This window comes from Mya arenaria, chromosome 2, assembly GCF_026914265.1.
Source record: "Mya arenaria isolate MELC-2E11 chromosome 2, ASM2691426v1".
Taxonomy (NCBI): domain Eukaryota; kingdom Metazoa; phylum Mollusca; class Bivalvia; order Myida; family Myidae; genus Mya; species Mya arenaria.
Genome location: NC_069123.1, coordinates 6,864,423 through 6,880,728, shown reverse-complemented (window position 1 = coordinate 6,880,728; position 16,306 = coordinate 6,864,423). Strand labels below are relative to the sequence as shown.

At 37.6% G+C, this 16,306-nt stretch overlaps 1 protein-coding gene across 2 annotated transcripts in view; it reads left to right on the top strand.

Moving 5' to 3' along the window:
- LOC128207496 (uncharacterized) overlaps nucleotides 1–16,306 on the top strand; it is an 81,294-nt gene that overhangs the window by 10,764 nt on the left and 54,224 nt on the right. For both annotated transcript variants that reach the window (XR_008256719.1, XM_052910451.1), the window contains exons 14-35: nucleotides 709–897; nucleotides 1,757–1,888; nucleotides 2,705–2,896; nucleotides 3,134–3,259; nucleotides 3,889–4,071; nucleotides 4,214–4,558; nucleotides 4,910–5,001; nucleotides 5,315–5,534; nucleotides 5,829–6,161; nucleotides 6,731–6,865; nucleotides 7,286–7,471; nucleotides 7,685–7,828; nucleotides 8,226–8,420; nucleotides 8,966–9,100; nucleotides 9,587–9,772; nucleotides 10,216–10,353; nucleotides 11,013–11,201; nucleotides 11,666–12,127; nucleotides 12,785–12,976; nucleotides 13,111–13,242; nucleotides 13,622–13,810; nucleotides 14,397–14,528. Coding sequence is in view for 1 of the 2 variants with exons in the window: in XM_052910451.1 (XP_052766411.1) it covers nucleotides 709–897; nucleotides 1,757–1,888; nucleotides 2,705–2,896; nucleotides 3,134–3,259; nucleotides 3,889–4,071; nucleotides 4,214–4,558; nucleotides 4,910–5,001; nucleotides 5,315–5,534; nucleotides 5,829–6,161; nucleotides 6,731–6,865; nucleotides 7,286–7,471; nucleotides 7,685–7,828; nucleotides 8,226–8,420; nucleotides 8,966–9,100; nucleotides 9,587–9,772; nucleotides 10,216–10,353; nucleotides 11,013–11,201; nucleotides 11,666–12,127; nucleotides 12,785–12,976; nucleotides 13,111–13,242; nucleotides 13,622–13,810; nucleotides 14,397–14,528 (4,227 nt within the window). In the remaining variant the exon portion in view is untranslated. The remainder of the gene's footprint in view (nucleotides 1–708; nucleotides 898–1,756; nucleotides 1,889–2,704; nucleotides 2,897–3,133; nucleotides 3,260–3,888; nucleotides 4,072–4,213; nucleotides 4,559–4,909; nucleotides 5,002–5,314; nucleotides 5,535–5,828; nucleotides 6,162–6,730; nucleotides 6,866–7,285; nucleotides 7,472–7,684; nucleotides 7,829–8,225; nucleotides 8,421–8,965; nucleotides 9,101–9,586; nucleotides 9,773–10,215; nucleotides 10,354–11,012; nucleotides 11,202–11,665; nucleotides 12,128–12,784; nucleotides 12,977–13,110; nucleotides 13,243–13,621; nucleotides 13,811–14,396; nucleotides 14,529–16,306) is intronic.

Here is a 16,306-nt window from a genome sequence, read left to right as displayed (position 1 = left end):
TTATCCGTTGATTATATTTCAAATTTTTTCCCCTACAATTTGACGAGATTTTGTTAGAAAGTTAATTCAATTTATTTCTAAATGAACTGAAATTAGACATATAGAATACGAGTTTCAATAGTTCTTCAGTATGTATTAAAACCTCATTATAACGTGTGTGCAACTGGTCTTATCCCAGCATGAATAAATACTGTATTATACTGTGTGGCTGCCACTGTTTTCCAATGCCGATAACTCAATCCAGTTAACTCACATTTCAATTGGAGTTATGGGAGTTTTGTCTCATTGATATAAAAAATAAAACAATCTTTTTGTTTTGCATTTAATTCTTATTAAATTATTTTGAAGTAATCATATTATTTATTTACATGTGTTTACTTACATGATTTTACCTGTGTCAGTTGTTTTCTTTGGTGAACACTTTACCGGTCTTACAACTGCTCAGACAATTTCGGCCTGCAGTAAAAAATCAAAACCCTGTACTAAAGATAGGATGCAGGCATTGCTTTTTTCAAAATTCTGGGGTTGAAAGTGTCCTATACACAGTATTATACGATACTTGAGATTAAAGGTATTACATTTATACAGATACCCATTTATATTTGTTCAGCTGAAAAATAGTTGTGTAAAATTTGATATACATCTGTTATAATGATGGTACTTTCTGAAGATCCTTATGCATTCAATTCAATCTACTTCAATTCTCAGCTGAGAGTTCAGGCATACAGAGTATTCACCACGGGTCCCCAGACGGCCTTTGCAAATGTGACGATCAATGTCCAGCGCAACTTGAACACGCCCACATTCAACCCACAACTGTATGAGGTGAACGTCCCAGAATCTCTCCCTCTCGGCTCCAGTGTGGTACAGCTCACAGCCAGCGATAATGACATTTTTGTAAGTTTTGATTTTGACAATAATGTTATGCACCTTTTGTTTAAATCTTGTAAATGGTTATTATTTTTGGTATCCTATTTTATGCAATACATGATGCCCTGTAAGACAAATTTATTCTGCAAATTAATGTGCAATGAATCAATGTTTCAAAGCAATATGTACATGTTGGTTTTCATTTTTTTATGAATGTTTTTGTAATCTTTTTTATATATATATATATATATATATATATTTTTAATTTAATTCTCATTTTAAAAACAACAACAATTATTTACAAAATAATTAAGTCATAGTCCCATGGATAGATTTGGGAAATATCTGAAGAAGCATTTCTCTCTTGACTTTTGTAATATTTGGCTTAAATATCCAGGGCTAGAGTCCCTTTATTGATGGTTGCCCTAGATAGCCAGCGCTAGAGGCCCTTTATTGATGGTTGCCCTAGATAGCCAGTGCTAGAGGCCCTTTATTGATGGTTGCCCTAGATAGCCAGGGCTAGAGTCCCTTTATTGATGGTTGCCCTAGATAGCCAGCGCTAGAGTCCCTTTATTGATGATTGCCCTAGATAGCCAGCGCTAGAGGCTCTTTATTGATGGTTGCCCTTGGAAGCCAGCGCTAGAGGCCCTTTGGTGATGGTTGCCCTAGATAGCCAGGGCTAGAGGCCCTTTGGTGATGGTTGCCCTAGATAGCCAGCGCTAGAATGCCCTTTATTGATGATTGCCCTAGATAGCCAGCGCTAGAGGCCCTTTGGTGATAAAAAGTTGAAAATAATTATGAAGCCATCTTCCCATGGCTGAAAGCATTTTTTTCTTACTTACCTAAGCATGAACTATTTCTAAATTACTTTTACATAATACTTCAGGATGTTCTGAGGTATGAATTCCGCAGCCTGCAGTTTGGTGGAACAACATTCGATGATTTCTACCTTGGACCTACCTCCGGGCTTATTTCACTCAAGAGTGTGCTAACCAATACCGCCATAAGTCGCTACGAGGTATGTTTCTGAAAATGAGATGAGGCTTTTCACTGACTGTCTGAAGGTGGTTAGCCTAGTATTTATTGGTAAAGCGTGCATGGTCTGATTGTGACCGCCTGATACCTCAGTGGTAGAGGGTTCGCTTCGGGTGCAGAAAGTCAGGGGGCTCAGACAAATATGGTACCAGTAGCTCTCTTGGCTGGCGCTTTGCATTTAAAGGATAGTACTTTGGGGAAATGGTGTACTTGGTACTGGTTCAACCAGGAAAGTTGTATCCTGTGTATGGGTGATTTAAACCAAGCACGTTTAAGAACTTTATTAAAGAGGTCTATTCGCAAAGAAATAGGGTATTGCACCAGGATCGCTGTCACTTCTATCTCTTTGTCACTAAAGGCATTTAAAACAATTTAAGTTTTGATGGCGTCACGGTGGGGTCAAGTCATAATGCAACCAATGGGCGCATGCAGACCTTGATAAAAAGTGTCTGCTTGTGGTGATTGAATTTGTGTATGGTGTTAACATGTTGATTATCTCCTATTCACTGAACATAGGTAATAAAACAGTTAAAGTATATTTTATAAGGTTTATGAATGCACATGATTGATTCATGACAAATTGTTAATATCAAACCTTTAAAAATAAAGTGTACAGTACAACTAGATCCTTAAATTGGTAGGAATAAACCAATTAATTTAAGGTCTAATTGAATGAATATACATGTATCAAATTTGTCATATAGCTTCATGATATTTTCTCCATCAAACTGTTTTTTGGGCATTAAGTTAATACCCCAAATTCCTAAAATGGTATTAGTGAATATTTATCTCTCCACAGTTCCTTGTAATTGGTCGTGACCAGTCGTCCCCCGAGAGGACAGGCACTGCTACCGTACGCGTGAATGTTGTGCGTAGCCAGTCACCGCCAGTGTTTATAAACAATGCCCCCTACACTACGTCCATCAACTATGACACAGCACCCGGAACTACCATCTACAGGCAATCTCGAGCCAGAGACCAAGACCTAGCGGTGAGATTTACTAAAAAAATAATTTCTTTTACTTAGTTACATAGACAATATTCAGGTTTTCCTTTTTTTAAAACCATCGACAGTAAAGTGTATGATACTTTACAAAGAAGATGAGGATTAACGATATGGAAATGAAAAGTTATGAAATTTAATTGATACTCCATAGCAGTTTAGACATAAAGTGGTTACTGGTAACTTGTAACGTTTTACTAATAGGGTGAATATCTGTTTGTTTAGGGTACCTTGCGATATGGCCTAACAGGGCAGTACTTCTCCGCGGCCTTTTACTTCATGATTGATGAAATTGAGGGAGACATCATGGTGAGAAACCCGCTCACCAGTGATACCAGCCTAACATACACGGTATGATTTCGTATTTACTTGATTTTCTTGACATAATTTAAATGTTTGAAGTTCAATACTGTTTGCAAATAAACTTGATCGTCAGTCCATCGAACCAAGCAATTTTTCAACTCTTTAGAGATCTAGTTTTGTTTTCAATCGTGTGGTTGTTGCGAATGTAGTTTTAAAACTCCCTATTTAATTGGCTTGTCGAAGTAAAACATTTGCAGACTGTACAAGTCGTGTACGAATGCTTTGCCAGTTAATTAGGTTGTAAGTTCCACATGATATGCAAAAGTACATACCAAATTGCTGACGTTGGCGATCAGGGTTTCTTTGATATGTGAAATGATTTGATATCCAATAGATGTTGCTTCGATTGGAATTTCAGAATGTGTATAGGGATGGAGCAAAAGCCTCGATCTTTCAACGATTCAAAACCTTGAAATGATAAATTCTTTTGCAAACAGTGGTAAATGGTTGTCTGAGATGTACACAATAAAATGATGGAACATAATTCTACTTACTTTTTATGGGTCCTAAAAACAAGTCACAAGTTTATTCCAGCTAATCTTCAGTTCCTGGCCTTCTATACAGTTCATTCATTGCTGCTATGTCTTTTTGCCAACAATAAGGCTTTCTTATTCCAGCTCGGTCTCTTGGCTTACGATACAGCCTACCCAGGCCAGGTTGCCTACACAAACATCACCATATTGGTCAACCGCAACCCGAATGCACCAGTCTTCAACCCTCAGACGTACCAACGATCAATCACGGAAGATTACACTCTTGGCTTCAGTCTTGTGCAGATTGAAACAAGCGATGCTGATGGGGTAGGTAGATGGATTTGTTTTTTGGTTGACTGGTGTAGGTAGTGGTAAGTGCACTTGCACTTTTTCAACATGAACATATCCTGTATATGGAAATTGGTACTTTGTCAATTCTACAAAATATAATTGTTTCTCCTAATTTCAGGACAACGTTCGCTGTGATGTTACAAGCATCTCCACGCCCAATGTGTTCCCGCAGCCCAGTAACCTTGCTGACTACTTCTACCTTAACCCTTACACGTGCCTTCTGACACTGCGGGAATCCCTCAGAACCATTGGCGTCAACACTGTAGCCATGACGGTTAGGGCCACGGACGACGGTATTCCAAACAGACAGTCCAGCATCAATGCTCAGATTACGATCAATATCAACAGGAACGAGAATGATCCTTTCTTCATAGGCACACCATACGTAACGACAATTCCAGAGACAACCCAACTTACAACGTCTATTCTTCGAGTAACAGCTAATGACGCTGATAATATCAATGTAAGTACAAACTCTTCTGTGTGTTAATTATGGACACTCTCGTTAAAAAAAGTATATTCTATGAAAAAATATATTCTTGAATTGTTGCATCTACAATTATAGATTCTAGATTCTACAACTCTTGATTCTACAATTCTTGAATCAGCAATTCTTGATTCAGCAATAATTGATTCTACAATTCTTGAATCAGCAATTCTTGATTCAGCAATAATTGATTTTACAATTCTTGAATCAGCAATTCTTGATTCAGCAATTCTTGATTCAGCAATTCTTGATTCTACAATTCTTGATTCTACAATTCTTGATTCTACAAATTTTTTATTTCTTTAATACTTGATTTCTCTTTTTCAGAACCAACAACTTACATACGCATTGATTGGTGACGATTCTACATCTTCGTACTTCAATTTCGACACATCAACTGGAGTTTTTACTGTTGCACGGTACACGTCTTAGCACTATTGATTACAGTCAAAACTTGTTGGCTTGATTTCCTTGCTGTCTCGAACTTGTTCTAAAGGCCTGATTTAATTTAACTCTATGTAAGCTTTTCGGCAACGCTTGGCACAATATTCACGAGGCATGAAGCATTTAAGCAGGGCCCTGGGATATCTGGCCAACAGGTTTTGACTGTATAGAGATCAGAATTAATAGATAAATTTTTAATACATGTGCTTTATGAAGGACCGATCCATGATGTATCATGCATTTATAGGCTTATATACTGGTATACAATATAACTTTTCACCATACCAGGTCCCTAATTGAAGAAACCCGTGACTACTATATTGGACGTATTGTTGCGTATGATTCTGGATCTCCTGCTCGTAGCGCCACAGTAACTGCACGCATCAACATTAACCGCAACATTAACACGCCGGTGTTCAACCCTATCAACTACAACGTTACAATCATGGAAACTGAGGCTACCAACTATCTGGTGCTCACTGTGAGCGCTACAGATTCAGATAGAATTGTAAGTGAAAAGAAATATACTCCAAGCACTGATTTAACTGTTTGCTTTAAAATATATCTTTCAAGCTACAATATTTGGTTGTATTACTCCGAAAAAATCCAAATTTTATTTTGATATTAACTTCAGCATGAATAAGTTGTTAATTTCTCAAAATTTCTTTGGATTGATTTGAAAAAAATCAGTTTTGTAAATATTGTTATGCTTGAGCAATGTGTAACTCTAATGAAATGTTCAAGTTGGAGTTGAACCAAACATAATGATTCCCATGTAATATGTTTTACGCAACCATTCCAGTCGCCCTGGAACACAGTCACCTACCAGATCCAGAACTTCCAGCAGAACAGTCTGTTCAACACTTACTTTGACCTGAACACAGCCAACGGTCAAATCCGCGTCCGTCTGCCATTGTACAATGACTTCACGAACACAAGAACATACTCGTTCGTAGTAACCGCGCAAGACGGAGGTAACAGGGTGTCTTCCCAGAATGCCCAAGTGACCATCAACGTGATCAGGAACCTCTTCCCACCTGTGTTTACAAACGTGCCGTATTCATCGAACCTTCCATTCTCAGTCAGCACCGGGTCGAGGGTGTTTGATGTGAACGCTACTGATTCTGATACAGTCGTGAGTTATTTTAATCATATTTGAATTCCCTTTACTGTATGATATGATGTATAACTTGCTTGATTTTACCTACGTTAGTTGTTCTCTTCGTAGGACACAGTATCAGTACTTACCATTACCGCGTTCGTCCCCGGTCTGACATTTTCGGCCTAAAATGGACTTGTGAAAAACTGATTAAATACTAATTGCATAGAAAGGACGCAGAATATTTTTTAAACGATCATCTGGAGACTTTTTCTTAACATCTGAATCACTTTCTTTTAGCAATTTATTTTGTACTATCATGTCCCAATGTTCCATAAAAAGCAAATTTAGTAACATGAACAGGGCCAGTATCCAATATTGATCTTATCCATATCCTTAGTCATGCCTCAGTGATTCCATTCAGCCTATTGGTCAGCTAAATATACAGGCCAATCAAAAGACTTATTAATACCATCCCAGAACTGTGAATGTAAAACTCTGATTGCAAAAAAGAGTGAAGGTACCATTATAATATAAGAAATAATTAAGAATCTACTCTTAATGTTAGTCGTTATACTCTCAGACTATTTTCTCTCCACCTCCAGGCTCCGTACAACACAGTGACGTATTCGATTATCGGGGACGAACCTTCACCGTCGCGGTTCTCGATCAACCCTTCAAACGGCCTCATCTCAACAACCTCACAGGGACTCTTCTCTGACTCCAACTCGTTTTATGTGGTGAGTTTATATATGATTGGGACAACACTGCCCTACCATATTAATTATACAAATAAGGTACATTTTCTACCTTTTTTTTGTTAACAACTCATTGCATTCTCTACTGTATTAAGTCAATATTTTATATACAACCCAGTTCTCTATGGTATTTGTATATTTGTATACAAACAACATGAGTTCTCTACCATATTTAGTATATATATTTTGTACAGAAACCAGGTGCTATACAGTATTAAGTAAATATTTTGCATACAAACAACATGATTTCTATGCGGTATTAAAAATATATTTTTTATACAAACCAGGTGCCTTCCATACCATTTTGTGTGCAAAACATTGGCGTTTTCTACTGTCTTCGAACATGTGTATGAACATATTTTGTTCAGGTATAGTCTCTACTGTATTTTGTGTACAAACCAGGTGCGAGTGTTGGCCCAGGATGGAGGAACTCCTCGGTTATCTTCCACCACAACAGTATTTTTAACGGTTGAACGTAACCTCAATACCCCGATCTGGCAAACGCAGAACTACACAGTGACTGTAAATGAGATTCAGGACCTCGGAACAACTATCATTTCTCTGCAGGCTCTTGATACAGATGTGCAGGTAACTAAAAGTTTCTACTGTCTCCATATTTTTAGAGATGTTCTCTTACTCCCAAATAGTTAATTAATACAAATTTATACCTCATTTTCTCGTTTCCGCAAAACACCCTACGCTCGGGTCGGAATGAATCTATCTTACACTCTCGGCCATGGAAGATACTTATAATCTTACACTCTAGGCCGTGAAAGATACTTATAATCATAACTATTTCAGTCTCCTTACAATGTGCTGGTGTTCAGCCCGGTAGATCGGTTCAACAATAACAACCTAGCGCGGGAATATGTCGGTGTAACGTCTAACTCTGGGGAGATATTCATACGTCGTTCTCTCACACTCATCACAGAGAACCAGCTTGTTGTAAGTACTGTCTCGATGTATCTCAAATTTTTTGTATGGTGGGGTTTTAGCCAGGATTAAAAAAGGTCAGGGTGCTGCAGAAAAGGGACAGAGTGCCATATGTGAAGTGTTCGTGTATTTATGATCTTATAAGTTTTTAACAATACAAATGAAATATTTGACAGTTTTGAGCATTTAATTCTATGAAGGCAGAAGGTTACCCATGCTGGTCTCCTTGGTGCTACTTAAAAAGGACAGGGTGCAGCACCCTACGATAACCCTTCAGCTAAAACCCTATGGGTTTACCCTGATAATGCTAATTTAAGTGTAAGTGGTTATACCAGAGATCTCAGCAACTTTGAACCCAAGTCGAAAAAAGTGTTTCCTGTTTTTAAATCAACTTGATTGGCCATTCCAGCTCGAGGTGTCTGTGCGTGACAGTGACCCTGCTAACCCAAGGACAGCAGTGAGGAATGCCTTTGTGACTGTGAACATCATCCGAAACAATTTCGCACCCGTGTTCACTGCGGCCTCGTGCGATGTCCAGCTGACCACGTTTAACAACCAGCAGTTCTTCCTCACTCAAGTGACGGCCACTGACCAGGATGGCTCGGTGAGTGGCATCAATATACAAATTTCAAGCTTCTTACTGCTAAACATTTTCCAAAATTTTCTTTCCTGTTCTTGATTGCCTATTTTTTCTTGTCAGAACTGACTGATTACATAAAAAAAATCTTTATTTTATGATACGTTTAACGCATTTGATTATTTATCAATTTAAGCCAAAACAGTATACATTTTATGGGCCTTAAAAGATTGCTAACTTGGTCATTTTCACGCTCCATTTATGTTGCTATAAAGATCGAACTACAAACTGCAAAAACGTTTTAGTGCTATTTTAGGTCATTTGTTTACATTAAAGCAATCAGAAAGCAGGATAACAAATATTATATAGTCTCTTGGCATCATTATTTAACATTATCACTTGTTATGTAACGAAGGACAGGCTTCTTGGTACATCTAATACCTTTAACGGTCTAAATTCCATAAAATTAATTAAAACACCATCCCTTGAAGTATATATTAATGGAGTTTATAGAGTTAAGATGAGGTTTCAATCTTTTTTGTAACTTATTTGACTTATATATTTTCCATCAGTCAACGCCGTTTGGTCGTGTCCGGTACAGCATTATTGGTGACGATGTCGCAGTGAATCTGTTCAACATCGATGAAGTTAACGGAAACATCAACGTGGTGGGAGACCTTTCCACGAGTGGTGCAGAATCCTACACGGTAATTACAGTCAAAACCTGTTGGCTCAATAGTCCAGGGATCGGTCAAAACACTTCGAGCTTCGCAAATATCGAGCCAAGCAGGAATGCTTACATAGAGTAAAAATAGATCCATCCTTTACATCAAGTTCAAGGAAATCGAGCCAAGCAGGAATGCTTACATAGAGTAAAAATAGATCCATCTTTTACATCAAGTTCAAGGAAATCGAGCCAAGCGATATCGAGCAAGCGGGTTTCTATTGTACAACTAAAACGTTTGAGTCTTTTATTGTATGTTTGTGGCTCAATTTTTGTGAAGTTTTGTACAAAAGTGCATAATGTCATTTTTCAATATATATGTGCGTAAAACCATTCCAAAACAGAATACTGCTAGTAAGATAGTTAACATGTTTAGCCATAAATTGGATTTTGTTTTCTGAACAACAGTCTTGTGATGTGGAAATGTCTTTGTTTTTATAACTCTGAATGTATGCCGATCTCTCTCTAGATCCGAGTGCAAGCTCGTGACCTTGGTGCCCCAGCCCGCTATGGATACAAGGTGTGCAGTGTCAGCGTGCAGCAGAATTTCCAGGCTCCATTCTTCCTCAACAACTCCTACCAGGCCACTGTTCAGGAAACTTTCCCGCTTGGCAATACCATCCTTACTGTATATGGACGTGACAATGACCTCGCGGTATGTAATTCTTTTAAGTTAATCAGTTTATTATTGTGTATGTATGGTTTGAGAAGAAGTTTTCTTTGATATAGTAGAAATACAAAATGACTGTTTAAAGCTGCATTTTAACCAGTTTTATCCAGAAAACATCAATTTTCAAAAGAAATATGAAAACTGTGATCACTGGTTTATATCACTGGTTTCCAGATATATACACAAAATTTGGCTCATTCCAAGACAAAAAAATAAATAAAGTTGTTTTTGAAACGATCAATATGTGAGAGTGCAGCGTTTACAAACTTTGAAGGTAAGATACTGAACTGTTAAATAAATAAAAGCCTCAGATAATCTCATTTGTTTGAAACAACAAATTTGTTTGACAATCACTTACTTAAAAGCAACAAATGTCTTCACCATGTATGATTTAGGTAAATTCTTGTACAGATGGTCTCCTCTTGCAGGCACCCCATAACACAGTGCGCTACAGGCTGACGCGCGATCCAGAAGATCTCGAGTGTTTCCTTATCAACGAGGTGACTGGCAACCTTGCGCTGCGCCGATCTCTTCTCTACGACCCTTGCACTGCCAATGTCTTCTTTGTAAGTCCTGAATATTAAGAAAGATATTAAGCGGTTATTCAGAATAGGATTAAAATTAATGCCTTCACTTTTTAGATCATATTGAAAGCCCCTCTTTTTTCTTTCTCATTTTAATGCAGGAAACCGGAAATTAATCCTAAAATGCTATACTATTCAGTTACATTTCAAACCTTGAACGTTATATTGAAACATGGAAACAGTTTATAGAACATAACTAGCACATGACATTCATGTCATCAAGGCAATTTTAGCAGTATTGCACTTCTTAATTGGCAGCCAAGACAACACTACATGTATGGTGTGAAGGATTTCTTAATTTAATCTTTAATTGGCATGGGTAATTAAATAAAAAAAAATTGAAACTTGTTTGATATCACTTGTCTAGTAGCCAGTAAAAAATAGTTCCTGACGATATCTCTTAATGAAATATGGCACGTGTATAGTGTATTCTCATCACATTCACAAGGGTTAAACAAAACAAACTTTATACACAACAGCACAGTTGTAGGGGAAAGGTGTATTTTATCTATTCAACATAAAATCATTAAATATTCGAATACCAATTTGACATTCAAATACCAAACGTTTGATTGAATATTTGGATATTCGTAATACAGCTTTTGGAAAATGATTGAATTTAAAGGTTGATTGATTTGCAGATGAGGGCCCAGGTTTACGACCTTGGAACCCCCCAACGCACTGGCCCAGAGGTGAACATCACAGTGTTCGTACAGGGTAATGACAACCCACCATTCTTCCTCAACGACCCATACGCCCGTACCCTGGCTGAGACAGAGGCCGTTGGAACACTTGTGTATGACACTTCTGCGAGAGACGCAGACACTCTGGTTAGTAAAAAAACTGAATTCTTACAAAATGAACTTCTCTGAGATGGTAATTTATTTAAAAGACCAATTAGCCTTAAAGTAAGAAACTTGCATTTTGACGTCTTGGATTTCTTTTTTAACTGGTTCATTTTGTTGTAATGATTAAATTGTAATGATTTATATGGTCTTAAGATATTAGTTAAATAGTTGGTGTCATTTTCATTGTTGGTAGCAGTGTCAACGTTGTGTAAAACTTTGGCAATATCTCAAAACCTCAAGATATTCAGATGAAACTTGGTCCACTTATTCCAGAGGCATGATGCACTCTTGTATATCAAAGCCCATAAATCTAGTTATACTGGTTGCCAATTTTTATCACTTGATTAACTTGAACAACAGATGGTGTTGGCATCAACTCAGCAGCGCTGTTTGGTCTTGCATAGTGATCAGACATACTTTGAATGCTATGTTTCTTGTACTCACAGGCTCCATTCAACACACTTACCTACTCCATTATTGGTGACGATGCAGCTGCCTCATATTTCCGCATCAACTCGACAACTGGTAATGTGTTCCTGGCCAGCAGTGTGCAGTTTGATACTCGCTCAGCCTACCAAGTTCGACTTCAAGTTAACGATGGTGGAATTCCGTCACGTTACGACTCTGCCATTCTTACCGTTTCCGTTACCCGTAATCTACAGAGCCCAGTCTTTGACCCACAGAACTATGAAATTACGATATTTGAAGACCAAAATTTGGGCGAGAATATCATCTGTACAACGGCTACTGATAGTGATGTAAGATCCCCACATAATGAAGTTCGCTATGAGGCCGTCGGATCAGGATCGGGCAATGCAATGACATATTTTGCGATTTCTGCAACTGATGGATGTGTGTATGTGCGACGTTCCCTGAGGACCAACAATTTCCTTCAGAGTGAATTCACAGTAAGTGTAATATCTCAAGGAATTTTTCAATTGTATAATTGTACTTGAACGATGTAAACTGCACAAAATATCAGGGCTGGTTTTCATAAAATTTTTAAGTCATTTCCTAACATAAGTCACTCTCTTAATGTTAGTATCACTTTAATAAGCAAATGAAATTAAAACTATAAAATGCTTTATTTCATTGACCTTATTGAAAAAATCCTACTTTGATGTCGAAAACACATGTACATTTCTTTGATTTGACTATGGAAATTAAGAAATCAACTTAGGAAATGACTTAAGATGAATTATGAATACGGCGCCAGACTTATTGAAATTATACATGCGCAAGTTATGGATCATTTTAGTTGAAAAAGGGTTGAATGTGGTTACTGTTTTGTGCCATATTGCCAAACAATAAGTATCATCTGTAATTTGGAATAATCAATGTAAGCATCTGCACGCTTTTTATTGCATGATTATACTGTTTGCTGATATGACAAATGGTAAATAAACCAGGGTAAAAAACAACCCTTGAATGTGCAACAACTCTAAATGTGTACCATTTTGCTTAGACTGATTTAGCTAAATTGTAAGGTAAGTGCATGAACGACATCTTGTAACCATTTTGAAACGAGTCAGCATCTTTATATAAAATTTGATGTCACATTTCAGATGTTTGTTCGAGCTTACGACCTGGGTACTCCCCAGCGAAGCAGCGCACAGCAGGCAACAGTGAGAATTACCGTTCTCAGAAACAACAACTGCCCCGTGTTTAATAACCTTCCAACTCAGATAGATATCTCGCAGACCCAGTCAACCCTAACCAGGATCTTCAATGTCTCGGCTACTGATAGCGACGCTCCGGTAAGTTTTTTGTGCCATATTTTTTTTGTGCTTTCCTGAGTCAATTGAACTGGTTATTGGAGCTTTATATTTCTTTTGAAAATGGAATATATGTAATTTCCCTGGAGATGATATAGTTTTTATGTTTTTTACAGGGTCGATTCAGCACAATCACTTACTCTTTGATTGGTGATGACAACGCCCAGGTGCTGTTCAACATTGACGGGAATGGCTTCATCTACGTTTCTGCTAACAACCTCATTAGTGACGCAGCTAGCATGTACAAGGTAGCTATGCATAAAAGTTTAGCTAAAAAGGGCAGGAAGGATATTTAGATGATATGTTGAGAGTTACACAAGTTTCCAATAATTGTGAGAAATATAAATTCATATATGTAATGATACAAGGTTTTGAAGATACAAGAAAAAGTCTTATGTCATGCTTAATTTACCAAAACTAATTGAATTACCTAATTGAACAACCACTGTGATGCTTTGTCACGGAAAATGAATGATTAATTATTTATTGAGCAAAGAGTAAATGATTATTTTTATACACCCCATCTGTCAATCGTTAAGTATTTTGTCCAATCATTAACTTTAGAAGAGTTTGTCAAATTATCAAAATTTTCGGAATTTTCTAACATTAATATTTTGTTATCTATAGCTGAGAGTTCGCGCATCGGACGGTGGCTTCATTCCATGCTACAGAGACGCTGTGTTGACCGTGAATGTTCGACGTAACGAATTTGCCCCGTTCTTTGTTCCCAACTTCTTGTACACCGTAACCATTATGGAGACACACAACACTGGCCAGAGCGTCGTCACAGTACAGGCACAGGATAATGACATCCAGGTCAGATTTGTTTGTATATTACTGTATGCAAAGATTATACTTGGAATTTAAGTTGTTGCTTTAATGCACCACTAGGGGAAAGGATATTAGGGATTTTAGACTCTGGATGAATCCAATAGGCATGATTTTGCCTGGAAATGGACTACAATTTTTGCTGACACCAGAGATTGGCAATTTTCCCAGCGACAGGGTTTGAAATAACAACAAAACTTGCAGTTTGTCTAAATCCACTGAGCACACATGCTGAGCAAAATATAAGTTTATAACTTTGGCAGGGTTCAAACGTAAAACTTCCAATAGGCATGTACTTTTTCATTCCATCTATCTACATGCTTTACTTCAATAAGATGATTTATATGCTATGTAAACAACTTTTCATTCCAATTTTGAGTCAAAACTGTTATGTGATTACTCATTGCATATGTTAAGCAAGTCTTTGTATAACCCATCCCCAAACGAACGTTTCAGGTGCAAATGAGTGCTTGAATTAATTTATTGAACTTGCATTAGGATCTCTTAGGTTTTCCAATGGTTAATTGAACATTATTTCATGATTTTAACAAATATTCTTTTTCACCAATTTCAGTCTCCAAACAATCTTGTGAACTATTACATTGCCTCCTACTCGGCCAACCGCGACATGTTCTACATGGACCCAACCACAGGGAATGTCTTCCTCAGGACCAGTATTATCGGCACCAACGTTAACCAGTACAATGTGAGTAATAAGCATATGAAATGTAAGATGTTAAAGGAGATAGCATGGAAATGTGTAAGATGTTAATGGAGGGAACGTGGAAATGTGTAAGATGTAAATGGAGAGAGCGTGGAAATGTGTAAGATGTTAATGGAGAGAGCGTGGAAATGTGTAAGATGTAAACGGAGGGAGCGTAGGAAATGTGTAAGATTTAAATGGAGGGAGCGTAGGAAATGTGTAAGATGTAAATGGTGGGAGCATAGGAAATGTGTAAGATGTTAATGGTGGGATTGTTGCAAATGTGTTAGATGTTAATGGAGGGAGCGTTGGATATGTGTAAGATGTAAATGGTGGGAGCATAGGAAATGTGTAAGATGTTTATGGTGGGATTGTTGCAAATGTGTAAGAGGTTAATGGAGGGAGCGTTGCAAATGTGTAAGATGTAAATGGTGGGAGCATAGGAAATGTGTAAGATGTTAATGGAGGGAGCGTTGGAAATGTGTAAGATGTTAATGGAGGGAGCGTTGGAAATGTGTAAGATGTTTATGGTGGGATTGTTGCAAATGTGTAAGAGGTTAATGGAGGGAGCGTTGGAAATGTGTAAGAGGTTAATAGTGGGAGCGTAGGAAATGTGTAAGATGTTTATGGTGGGATTGTTGCAAATGTGTAAGATGTTAATGGAGGGAGCGTTAGAAATGTGTAAGATGTAAATGGTGGGAGCGTAGGAAATGTGTAAGAGGTTAATGGAGGGAGCGTTAGAAATGTGTAAGATGTAAATGGTGGGAGCGTAGGAAATGTGTAAGATGTAAATGGAGGGAGCGTTGGAAATGTGTAAGATGTAAATGGTGGGAGCATAGGAAATGTGTAAGATGTTTATGGTGGGATTGTTGCAAATGTGTAAGAGGTTAATGGAGGGAGCGTTAGAAATGTGTAAGATGTAAATGGTGGGAGCATAGGAAATGTAAGAGGTTAATGGAGGGAGCGTTGGAAATGTGTAAGATGTAAATGGTGGGAGCGTAGGAAATGTGTAAGATGTAAATGGAGGGAGCGTTGGAAATGTGTAAGAGGTTAATGGAGGGAGCGTTGGAAATGTGTAAGAGGTTAATGGAGGGAGCGTTGGAAATGTGTAAGATGTTAATGGAGGGAGTGTTGCAAATGTGTAAGATGTTAATGGAGGGAGCGTTAGAAATGTGTAAGATGTTAATGGAGGGAGCGTAGGAAATGTGTAAGATGTTAATGGAGGGAGCGTAGGAAATGTGTAAGATGTTAATGGAGGGAGCGTTGGATATGTGTAAGATGTTAATGGAGGGAGTGTTGCAAATGTGTAAGATGTTAATGGAGGGAGCGTTGGAAATGTGTAAGATGTTAATGGAGGGAGCATTGGAAATGTGTAAGATGTTAATAAATGGAGCGTTGTAAATGTGTAAGATGTAAATGGGGGAGCCCTTGAAATGTGTAAGATGTTAATGGTGAATTGTTATCACCCTTATTTTCAGTTTTACTTATGAGAGCAAATCTTCCGACAATTTTTTTTTTCTTCTTTCAACCTTGAATCAAATATCTGATATGGGATGTATTTTCTCTGGAATGGTTATTTAATTGTTACAGATTGTCAGGAATTTACAAATTCTGGAAGATATTTACTGTGTATCTGTATTTAATTTACATTAGTAGCATGTGCCCAAAAGATAAAATTTTCTTATTTTCACTGGACACTTGTGAAAGTTGATTACTATTTTATCCTGGTCAACGATGTGCAAAACTTACATTGGACAGTTCAATGCATTTTAAATAACCAT